Source organism: Apteryx rowi, unplaced genomic scaffold, assembly GCF_003343035.1.
Source record: "Apteryx rowi isolate R43461 unplaced genomic scaffold, aptRow1 scaffold_38, whole genome shotgun sequence".
Lineage (NCBI taxonomy): Eukaryota > Metazoa > Chordata > Aves > Apterygiformes > Apterygidae > Apteryx > Apteryx rowi.
In genome coordinates this window covers 1,924,789-1,936,938 of record NW_020450307.1, presented here as the reverse complement: position 1 = coordinate 1,936,938, position 12,150 = coordinate 1,924,789, and the positions used below count along the sequence as shown (strand labels likewise).

Below are 12,150 nucleotides of genomic sequence, written 5' to 3'. Positions count from 1 at the left end.
GATGCCCTTGTGAGGCGCCCGGGGGGCAGCGGCGGCGGCGGCAGGACGCGCTCCCGCGGGGCTCCCTCCCCCCGGTCACCATTAAGAGGACGGCGATGGAGGAGCTGAGCGCGGACGAGGTGAGCGCCCGGGGAGGCCGCGGCCTCGCCCCCCGCCCCCGCGCTGCCCCCGCGCACAAACTTTTCGCGGGGCCGCCGCCGCCTCGCCCCGGCCCCTCGCCCCCCCCGGCCTCCCCTTCCCGCCTGCGCGGGCGGCCCTCCCTGGCCTGCAGCTCCCTGGCCTCGCCTGCGCTGGTGGCTGGAAAAGCTCCATCTCCTTGCGTGGTAAAACACTCGCTGTCTTCAACGTGTCTTCTTGAAACGCATCGGAGCGGGTTTGCCTCTTTCCTGAGTCTTGTCTTGATCTGCTTGCTTTTTTTTTTTTTGATCTCTTGCTCTTTCATTTTAAAATCATAAGCGGCTTGCAGTTAACAGACACCATACACAGGGTAACGCAGGCTGTTCCTTCCCTTGGAAGGGTGTTTTTCTGCTTTTCTTAGGCGAAGACCTTATGCTTTGTTTGTCTGTTAGAGAACAGTCAGATGACTTCTACAGAGGTACCGATCAGGATATCAGGAGTTTCCCGCTGTCCCGGTGTAATATCCAACTTATGTACAACTTCAGATCCTCCTCCATCTGCTTCAAGCAGGTTTTCATATCCAACTGCATTATATGTAATGTGTGATTATCAGACCAGCTGCAGCATAGACTCATTGCTGTGCTTACACTCCAGGGATGACTGAAAGAAATGACTTTTATTCTGTACCGTATCTTATGGCTGGGTTGTAGGGCAAGGCGGCTGCTGTTGTCACTCAGGTTTGTATTCCAAAATGTTTTTGATTACCTTGTACATCATGATTTAGCAATCCTGCTGTGTTGCAGCCTGAACTAGGAGGAAAAGCTCCGTGATGTTTATTTTATGGGGGTCTTCATATACCTTGGAAGCATTGAGAAAAGGAGTAAAACTCCCATGTTGGGGACAGTGGGGGGAAGACACTGGTGTTGTAGTTCCTACTGTGCAAAAGCATCTGTACTAGGCATATTTCATGAGTACTGTGTTTATTTGTAATTATTTTGACCATTCCTTTAAGCTGCATCTGATGATGAGGTGTTTTGTGATAAATTTCAGAATAATTTGACCTATGTAAGCTTGTTTGTGTCACTGCTCATGTTAATTACTGACATCATCGAAAACGCTGCATCATGGAACTGAGGTTGCAGAAAAGGAGCTCTCCAGTAGGGACTCATCTCCCTTTGCTGGCAAAATGTTTGTTGCAACTGACTTAAAGTTTTTCCATGTCTTTTTGCTACAGTTAAGCTAGGACCAAAGCTGACCAGTCCTTTAGGTGACCACTTGAGACAAACATAATCTTATATCATTTTAAGAGAGTTATGCTGTCACTTTTTTTTTTTTTTTTTTTTTTTTGCTAATGGACCCCTCATTGAAAAAGACCAAAAAAAGGCCAAGTTTATTTTAATGCCCTTCCAATTTACTGTTACTTGCGGCAGTGGACCCACAATCAAAGTTGAACTATACAGAAAAACAGCATTCTAAAATAAAACTTTCTATTCTATGTTATATGTGAATTCTATCTGGAAAAACTTTATTTGGTAGACACTGAAAGGAAACCAGTCAACTAAAGTTGAAGGTAATCATAGGCTGGATTATCTTCTTATATTGAAATACAATTAGGTATTATATATTGTGTGTGTGTGTATGTATATATATATATATGAATAATTGTCTGCAAATGGCTGAATTTTAGAATTTTAAGGTATTAACTTGTAACTTAAAAAGAGGAGAGACAAATACAGTTGATATTGGTTTTGGGGCCATAGAATATACTTTAACTTCAAGAGAATATTTTTCACTGCTTTCAACATCATTTATCCTTCTCTCACTGAAATTTTCTCAGTGTTTACTTTGTAAAAGCACCAGTTGTCATTCACTACAGCCCATACTAAAATCTTTAGGAGAGGAGAAGAGAAGATTCCTTTCTTGTGTGTGTGAATTTTCGCACAAGTGAAACCCTGATAGCACAGCAAAACCCTGATAGTTTTTCCTTTGCTATGTGTTCTAAGGTCTTGCATTTATGCAATATGTAAGATTTTGTCATAGAAACAATCATCATGTTTAGAAACAGTGAGAGAAAAGATGGCAGTTTTGTCTGTAGCTGAACTATACCAGAAAGATGTGAAAGTAAGATTATTTTCTGTACCATAACTCACTCACCAAGAACACTAAATATTTTATTTGGAATATATATCTCCTTATTTATATTGGAACTGTATTTCTTTTTTCTGGATATGCAGCTATATGATACAAAGTTGTGGCCAGCAACAATATTAATTGATTCTGGTTTAGTTGGTTGCTTACAAACTTTCACCTTTGTTGATTTAAGGCTTAAAGTTTGAATATTTCTAGTCCTGGTAATATGCTTTTTAAAATCAAAGGCCTTCCGTGATTGTGCTGTTTGGGATAGGGACTGACATCTGCTCAGTCAAGTGTGTGTCTAAGATGGGCACTGTTGTTCTTTGTGGTGATGCTAAAGAGCTGCTGCAGAAGCTGGGACAGTAGTACCCTGAGAAGAATGTGAGACCCTGTGAAATCCTCCCTTTTTTAATTTATATAAAAGAGGTAAAGAAAATGTGAAGCAGAAAAAACAGAAGAATGAGAGGTGAATCAGAACCAGGTCAGAAAACTGAGTTGTGGGTGTAAGATGAGAATAGGGACTCCATAGAAAAAAACAAAACCAAGCATGGCATAAAATGTGGAAGAATGGAGTGGACTTAGCTTTTTTTTTTTTTTTTTTTTTTTTAACATTTACGTACTCTTTTTGAGTAGTTTACAGAGCTGTATTTTCTGAATATAGACTGTGACCAGTGTGATCATATAATGAAGCATTTCTTAAACTAATTTGGCGTGTTGTAATGGATACAAGACAAATAAGGCCATCCATTCAAATGACCCTTTGTTATCCAGATTTGAAACTCTTCTTTGATGATGGAAGAATAAAAGTTGTCCCTTAGAATATCACTGAGCAATTGCCACCAAAGCAGGTGTTAATACTGAAATACTTTTTTCAACTGAAGGTTTGTGAGCCTGGGAGATTAATCTTCCTGGTTGTACCTTTATTAGTCTGCTGCATAAATAAAATTATCAGCTGACTGTCTTAAACAGGGGTGCTGCTTTTACATTGGGTGTTGTAGTGTGTCTAGCTTGATGGCTTTTAAGAAGTCCAGTAAGACCAGAACTATATGACTGAAAGTTACTCTTCCAGGCACAGTTCAGATGTGTCCAGTGAAAATTGTACTAATAAACAGCATGCCTCTTCCATTCAACCACTGGATTTTTCTCATTAATCACTTAAACTATATGTTATGGAGTTGTGCACTGTAGGGAGGATAAGCATTGTTTGTTCCAGACCCTATGTAATTGGTACCAAATAACTTGTCATTATTACATAAGACACATAACAGCTTGTCATATGTCACTATTGCAGCTAGCTATTGCTGAAATCAAGGGTTGGGTATTATTGAGGTACCCTAAAAGTTCTTAAGAAAATATTAAAAAAACCCAAGCTGCTTGTTTGTTCATGGTAATGTGGGTAGTAATTCAGTCTAAAGTGAAAGCAGGTCGCTTTGAACTCCTGCAATTCTTACATATGTATGATTTACTACGTGAAGGCAACAGGTTGGGGCCTAGTGCTATGCAGACAAGCCCTGTCTCCTGAGTCCCCATGTTGTGCCCCAAGCATAAAGCCGATCTTGCTTCCCTCTCACCTAGATGCTATTCAGTCTTCAGACACTAGTGACTGAACTTGACAGAAGGTGTGTTCGGTTTTACAGTCTAGCCTCAGACTTCTGTTTCAGCCTACTCCTTTGCTTTTTATAGCATAGTATCTTTCTGTTTCTCCCTCTTTTGTGTGTCTTACTTGGAAACTTTAGTTAAAACTACTTAGAAATCTTTAGATAAAATTATCATGGAAATCTGAAATTTGAGGTAAACCTAGAGGAATATGATAACTCGGGGTATCCAAGAACCAAATCCGGTCCTTTAACAATGGCTAAATGTACCCCCAAGTATGAAAGCTGTCTCTTTCAGTGCAAACACTCTCAGAGTTCATTTATATCTTATGTTAATTTGTTCAGTGGTGTAAAGGCTACGTATAATTTGCCTATCATATTTCAAGGTTTAGGGAGAAATCTTGTATTGGTTCTAATTGCAGTATCCTATCTCAAAGCAGCTCAGTAAAGAGCGCTGTGCTCTGTGTCTGTGCAAGATTATTTGCTGGATCCCCTTTTCAGAAGCTTCTTCAGGGCAGGTTACAATCTGAATGTTGATCCCTAGCAAGATAGATGGTTGATGGACTCAGAGAGTGGCAAACACAAGCCAGGAAGTTCAGCTTAGCATCCTCCTGTTTCAACAGCAATGATTACGGCTGGTTTTGACTTAACTTCTGCATTGATGTAGTCTAGCACTTTGAGTGGAGGAGTGTTAAGTGGCACAAAAGACCTTGATTATCTGCTTGAAACGGGGAAATGATGAAGAGGGTCTTTATGCAAATCATAGGCTGTGAGGGATATGACCTTGTTTTGAGTAATCAAGGTTTCACTGTATTTGAGAATACATTGATAAATATGTTGATTAACGCTAACATTTGAGTATATTTGCCTATGTCTTTCTCCTCACATGTTCCCAGTCTGAAGTTCGGAAGGAAATACCTAGCAAGAATAAACATGAATACTTGTGCAAAAGTTTCACATCACACTAATTTTCTTGCTAAAGAATTATTATTCATCTTTCTCTTTCAGCCACTTCTGCATATTTGGGAGGGTTGTGTGTGTGTTTTTCTCCTCCTTCCCATTCCTGCCTGCCACTTCCATGTCTGAAAAACATGGTTGTGGGTTAATTGATTGGTAAAGAAGCAGCTCTTAAAACCTTAATTCAGCCCCCAATTAGATTACAAATTCATCTGGGTGGTTTTGCGGATTATGTTTTTTTGGTACAGCTTTGTGAGCAATGCACGCTTCATTTCGATTGAGCAATAGGGAAAACAGATTTGGGGATGTGTGGCTGAAGTTTTCTCAGGTATGCTCTGAGCACTGAGATGCTTTTACAGTTTTGCAGATAAAGAGCTGTGGAGAAAAATTACCTTATTTTTTACAGAGAAGCTAATAACAGTTTCTGCTTATGGCAGAACTAAACAATGTATTTATGCAATAATAAGGTCCCCTCTTTTGCTTTAAAAGGAAGAGGGATTAAGATGTTCTATTCGTAGCCTTTTCTCTCTCTCTCTTTTTTTTTTCCTCTAAAAACAAAGAAAGGATGTATTTTCTCACTGTCTTCCATATTCATGTGGTGACACCAGTCATGGAGGAGATGTTTTTCCAGACGCATTTTTTCCCACAGTTCTTCAAGTCTGATTTAATCTGATCTGTTGGTCTTCTTCCTCTTGGGGAAGGTTTCACAGGCCCTTAAAAATTACTACAGTAATGTGGCATAGACATTGAATTGACACACATCTTTTGTTTGCTCTTTCACTTGCTTGGCAGTTCTTCAGGATTATGAGCAGAAGTGATAAATGATACATTACATTCAACAGTTTTGTATCATAATACAAATAGCAAGTAACATGACTGGCTTATTTTTGCAGGGAGTGAACCCCCTCAGATATGATACTCTTCTTTTGTGGTAGGTCTAATCCTAGCTGAAACAGTAAGTTTTAGAATCAGATCCTCTGAGGCAGCCTGTGATAACAGATAATTTCTCATCTCTGCTTTGCATCTATTCTTCAAGTTTCATGGTTATAAATGATGACTTTGATAGGTTTTATTTTGTCTGTCCATTTCTTTCTCCTATATGGTATTAGTGTAATGCTGTCACAGACTACCTTTAATAAATCAGCTCAGAATAGTCTTCTGAAGTCAGATTTTGAAGGCAGGTGCTTCTCTATCTTGTTGCTGGTAACATGCAAAAACTGATCTTTAAATTCCGTTTGGTGCAGTGTCTCTAGGTGCCGAGAGGAGGTTATTTACTGTCTTTGATTACTTCCCAAAATGCCCCTGTCCAGCAGATAACTTGAGAGGTTTTAGTGTTACGGGTCTGTTTTGGATGGAATTGGCCGTTAGTCTTTTTAAATAACTTTCAGCTGGATCTTCTTTAGCACAGATGCTTTTATTACTATTCCACACTGAAATTAAGTCAAAAGTCACATTCATATTGTCCCTTTATCAGATTAATGCAGTTTGTTTCATCAAATGCCAAAACAAATCAAGAGGAGTGTTACAAGTTTTGAAACTGCTGAACAGTAAATGTTAAACTTGTCTTACACAACCATTTGAGGGACAAACACAGAGTTCTCCAGCGGAAACAGCCTTCCAAGACAGCAAATACATACTTCAAGTACAAACATCAGAGATGTTTTAACGTTGTCACAAAGAGCACAGAAATGGCCTTAAGGATCAGCTCCAGCAAGCAGGTTGTCATGAAAATCTTCTGTGTTTGCAGTTTCACTGGAGTGGATATGCGTGTCATCCAGAAGGACCAAAGGGAGAAATAATGTGTGTGTGTGTGTATATGTGTGTGTGTGTGTGTGTATATATACATATGTGTTGCATACAAATATGTGTATTTGCTGTTGCTTTATTTCCCTTGCTCAGATTCGTCGAAGGCGCCTTGCTCGGTTGGCAGGTGGGCCATCTTCCCAGCCCAGTACGCCACTTACGTCACCCCAGCGAGAGACCCCACCTGGACCACCTGTAGTAGCACCAGCCCCGGGGCCATCCCACAGTCTAGGCCTAAATGTCCATAGCATGACCCCAGCTACCTCTCCAATTGGTGCATCAGGTAGGTTGGCATTGGAGTGGCAAAAACCATTTGTGTGTGTGTATATACTGCAGGCTGTTATGTGACTCCTTTTGTTTAGGGCAAGAATACTATTGCTTGTGTTATTTCTGTTGTTACTGAAAGTAATCTGCGAAAGAAATATTTTAAATTGATGAATGAAGGTACTTTAGTTTTCATTTTGCAATCCGTAAATGGTGAGATATGATTGTTTTCTGGGTATCTGGAAATGAAGGCTGGTACTTTAAAATACAGGGTACTGAAGATTGATTGAAGTCTGTAGTACAGTTTTAGATTAGCTTTCTTTTCAGAATATTCTACCAAGGAGGTAGGAAAAAATTCAGTCTTGCAACACAAGTTTTTATTGATTTGTTTCTAGGTACATTTAGCAATCAGTCCCAAGTTCATTTCTGATCTTTAATTACTAGGGTTTGGTGCAATTAGAAATAGTGTGAACTGTGACTGTACATTGTCCACATAAGAATACAGAACTTACTTTCTCATTTGTGTTACTCTGCAATGTTTTTGGAAAATAAGTGTTGCTAATTCCGGTATTTACTGTAATGAATACAAGTAGGAGATTTACAAATGGTAGCTGCTTCAGGAGATATGGATAATGTCTGATCCACTAAAATCGTACAAATACAGAAAGCATGGAAAGTCGTGAGGGTTCCTATGTTGAGAGGCAACGAAATGATAATATTTTTATATATAATACTACTTTTGACATTAAAATTGATTTTAAACTTCTATATCTTGGAATTCAAAACAGGTTGGCGTGTTTCTCCAGTATTGTGATCTTTATCTGCAATCTTAAATAACATTGCATGCTTTGTGTTGGTAAATTAACTGAGCATCACAAAACCAGTCTCGGAGTGGGTATGTTAAGATTGTTTAAAACAAGTTTTCTGTGTGATTTCTAACAGTTTGATATTGATAATAGTTTTCTGATGCTGCTTGATAAGCACACATAATTATATTTCTTATCTATTTACTTACTTGCTTCCTGAAAATTTTTTTCCCTTTAGCAAATGCATGAATTTACAAGCTTCCAGAAGACTAGATATCTCCTAATTTTATTATTTACAGTGCTGTTCTGAAGTATCTAGAATTGACTGCTTCTGTTTATCTTGTTGCCCTGTACCCAGGCCAGGCCAAAGACAAATTATCAAAAGCATTTATTGGGAAAAGCTCATTGCAGTTGTAATATGACACTGCATATTGTCCTCATGATTATAGACAGCAACCCAGAAGCAAAGGTGACTTTTTAGCCCAGTGCAGAGTTCACTTACAGCATTCATTCAGCCTGTGGTTACCTGACTATTTTAATCCATCTTAGGTCTGGCTCTGGCTGAAAGAGGTGCTTCTTGCTGCCTCTCTTTCTGCAGCTGTGAGGTGAGGTAGATCATGGACTTAATCCAGGTGAAAACTAACCCAGGAAAAATAAATGATTAGTTTTCAAAATACAAGGTCCTGATCCATTTGACTGCACAACTGTATAAACACTAATGGCAACACAAGAGGAGTGGAAATGTGTACCTGAAGGTAAAAATGTTTACGTATTGCATCTGGGTTTGTTGTTTAAAGTGGTGATATAGCCAAGCCCTTACAGACTTCTGTTTTACGAATTCATCCATCCACACTAGACAACGCCTAATTAAACAGGCTAGATTGTTTGATGGCCAGAAACAGAAGGTACCTAGTCACAGTGTAGTGTTTGCTTCCTGCAGTGCCAGTCATTGCAGCAGTTTGATAATGCACACTTTTTCACACCAGAATAAGAGATATGGTTAAATTATGGAATAGGTCAGGAAAAAGTGTTCACAACTGATTACCTGCTGGTATTTATTTAGCATTGGTGAAGACTTGGCTAACACTGTGCAGTTTGCAGAGTTCCTTTGCAGAGGTAGACTAAAATGACTGCAGAGAATTTTAATTCAATTGGGCGTGCAGAGAGTAGCTCCAGCAGAATAATGTCCTTGTAAGCATCCCTTTTTGTAAGAAGTTACATGTCATAGTGAGATCAGGCTTATGCATCCATTTTGTGGAAAATGTGATAATTATTTCATGTGCATTTTGAAAATATATTGGAGAGCCTAAAAATAAAACATTAATGACAGTCACACATACTGGGTATGCAGTCTTTGTAATTTCTGCATGTTTCTGTATGCCGTTGTGCTTCCATTTGATTTATCTTACTTTTTTAAGGGAAGACTGCAATTTCAAGTGTCATGTGTTTTATTGTATACCTGATCCAGCAAAGTGCAGATGCAAGTAAATTCTGGAAATTTTGTTGTAAAAAGGTGGTAGGTAGGACAGTTGGTTTCAACAGACCTGTTAATGAGTGCTGCAGTATAACCATTGAAGTACTTCTTCCTGGTAGTTGGAGTAAGACCCCAAGGTAATGTAGAATATTCCTTTGCACATCTTTAGCCAGATTATTTAGCATGATGTTTGCTCTAGTACCCTTATCCACCAAATTTCTCTTAGCAGGCTTTTTCTTTGGGGAGTGGGAGGAGGAGGAAGGATTGTGCCTTTGCTTGACTTGAGGAAGACTGCCCCTTTTTAATAAATTGATGATGTACTGAAAGAAAACAAGACTGTAACTGGGAAATCTTAAATCGGTGGAATATTGGAATACCTTGCTGAAGTTAACCTTCCCTTGCCTCCAACAGCATATTTCTGCTAGGTTTTATCTCTAGAAGAACTGCATCATTGAAGTTACCCTTTTGAAAGTTGCTTTTATATAGATTTACCCTTACTGACCTAACTGACTCCATTCAGTTCAGAGGCTATATCTGATACTTCTGTATCCCTGGGTTTTTGTGGAGAGACTGTGCTAGTCTTTCAGGCCTGTGCCTCCTGCAACGACTTCCGGAGTCAAAGTTGTAATGTGCACCCCTAAAATTCCTGGGCTGGAGGAAATAGTTACCCATTTAGAAGTTAAGTGGAGTTTCTTTTCTTGACATTTCCCTGCTTCCTGGGTGAAATCTTTTGCAGACACCTAATATTGACAAATAGGTGGTTAAGCAAAATCTAACTTTTCTTGGAGGATCTCAGTTCCTATCTCTGTTCCTCTTTTTATAGTGAAGGCTTACTGGGCTTGAGAATGTTGTTTAGGGCTGTAGCAGAATATTATCATTCATTCATAAACATGTTAACCAAAGCGTAGAAGCTCTGAACGTAACCAAGTAAAATGTAAATTAAGCATGTATTTTGTGGTAGGTGCAAGTTACATTTGCATTGTATTTTGTCTTAGTATACCTTAGAGTGCTTTTACATGTCTTCAGTTATAGAACATAGGTGTTTGGATAATCTACTTGTTAAGTTCTTTTCCAAATACCAATGCAAATTAATTTCACCTCACACTTTTTTGTCTTTTTTGCCTTTTATCTGAATATCTGAGTGTTTTCCAGATACTGACTAATCTTCAAAATAAGATAAGGAGGAGTTAAATATAAACTGCTTTTATAGATAAGGAAGTAGAACAAGAATTTCTAAGCAGAACAGACCGGATGAGAACTCAGAGCCTCTCTGCTCTCCTCTGGTCACCGCACTGCATGGCGTGTGTAACTCAGTGGCCAACATCCAACACCCACTAGAAATTTCATGTTACTAATTGCAAGATTGTTCTTCATCTAGCCTGGATACAGACTACTTAAACAGCATTCACACTAGCATGTGTTGCTTATGCAGATAATAAGATATAACATTGATGCATGAAATCTTTCACATATGTGGATTAAAAAAATGGGCCAAAAATAAGTTAGTCTTGTACTTGTGCAGTTCTTGGCAAGTGACATCTGTTACTCAGGATTAAACCATCACACTTAAACTTGAGTGTTCACATGCTTTAAAAACAGTAAAAATGTAATGTTATATTTTGGTAGAATGAAGTACCTTTTCCTACTTCCCATGCTGCATATCTAGTTGTTCTTCAGCAAACTGTCTTCTAAATGGGATTTTTTTTTTCTTTCTGCAGCTTTTTCTATAAAAATGAATTCTGTTTCAAGACTTAGAAATGCTTTGAGAAGGATGCACTAAAACTAAAAGCTTGTGTCAAAGAGCATAATCCTGATCGGTTCTATTTGGCTACCGCTACTGTTAACTTCAGAATGCGTTACTGCCATAAACACAGGACAAGCTTGCGCTTTTCAGTAGTAACACTGAAACACAGCTAGTTGTGGAATTTAAAAATAAGTTGTCAATCTAGTTTTACACTTTTTACCTGTAACCTAATACCATTTGGGGGAATGTCTTGTAAACAGCAGGCAGAAGAACCCAGAGAAGTGAAATTCACTACTGCTTTCATTTTAAACAGACAGAATAGTAATATCTTTTTCTGTAAAATCTCCTTCAAAGAGTCTCTTTATTGACATGCAGATATCTGACATTGTAAGCTGCAACTGTAGTGTCAATTAATGCTATTTTATTATTAATCATGACTTGAACCAGTGTAACTAAGCACAAATTTTAGGAACAGACTCCACTTGAGAGGTCTCCTTACAGATGCTGGTAGAACTCATTCAGCTTCAATTGCTATTGAATGCAAGGCTTTTTCTGCATTATTTGGAATTATGCAGATAACTTTCCTCCTACTGTGCCAGTATCTAATGCTTCTCTGAATAAGTATTCACGCTAAGTGAATCCATCTGTTCATACCCTGAAGCTCATCAGCTACACTCCAAAGCCGTGTTTTATATTGCTCTTCCCGTTTGCTGGGTGTGCGCTTAGTAGTGTATATTGTTAGGACTTCCTGGATGTTTATGCTGTTTTTGTGCAGAACTGCAAGGAAAAATGCTGATTATTTCTCAGTACATTGTGGGATGATTTGTCTGATGGGGAAAAATGTGAGAACTTGAGTTAGTTTAGCCTTATAGCTTCACCTGTGTTAACTGGCATACAGTGTGAAGTCATATTCTGGTAGCACTGACTGTAGAGGGGCCTTGGCAAGGTCTTAGGGTAGCATCAGTTTGCTACCAAGTTTAGCCTTTTTACCTGCCCATAATAGGCAGAGAAGCTGCTTCTCATTGGTTTTGATCATGGCGTTGGGGTGCTGCTCAGGCAGCCTGAAGAGAGCCATTAGCAGCTTCTCTCAGGTGTGAGATGTGGGAGAGGGGAATTACTTTCTGTCAATCCAGTCATAAAGATAAAAATGAATTTCCATATTATCTGTTCATGTTGCAGATGTTGGGGGAAGGGTGCATATATGAATTATTTCTTTATACAGAGACAGTTGAAGCTACATGTTTGTAACATTCTTGA

General features: G+C 38.9%; 1 protein-coding gene across 6 annotated transcripts in view; it reads left to right on the top strand.

The window, feature by feature from the left end:
- The first annotated feature begins 6 nt into the window (after positions 1-6).
- UBE4B (ubiquitination factor E4B) overlaps positions 7-12,150 on the top strand; it is a 45,230-nt gene continuing 33,086 nt past the window's right edge. For 5 of the 6 annotated variants that reach the window (XM_026073941.1, XM_026073940.1, XM_026073935.1 and 2 more), the window contains exons 1-2: positions 7-119; positions 6,702-6,888. In XM_026073941.1, coding sequence (XP_025929726.1) covers positions 96-119; positions 6,702-6,888 — 211 coding nt within the window. In that variant the 5' untranslated portion in view covers positions 7-95. Of the gene's footprint in view, positions 120-6,701; positions 6,889-12,150 lie in introns of those variants that run through there. The other variant, XM_026073937.1, reaches the window with a different exon arrangement.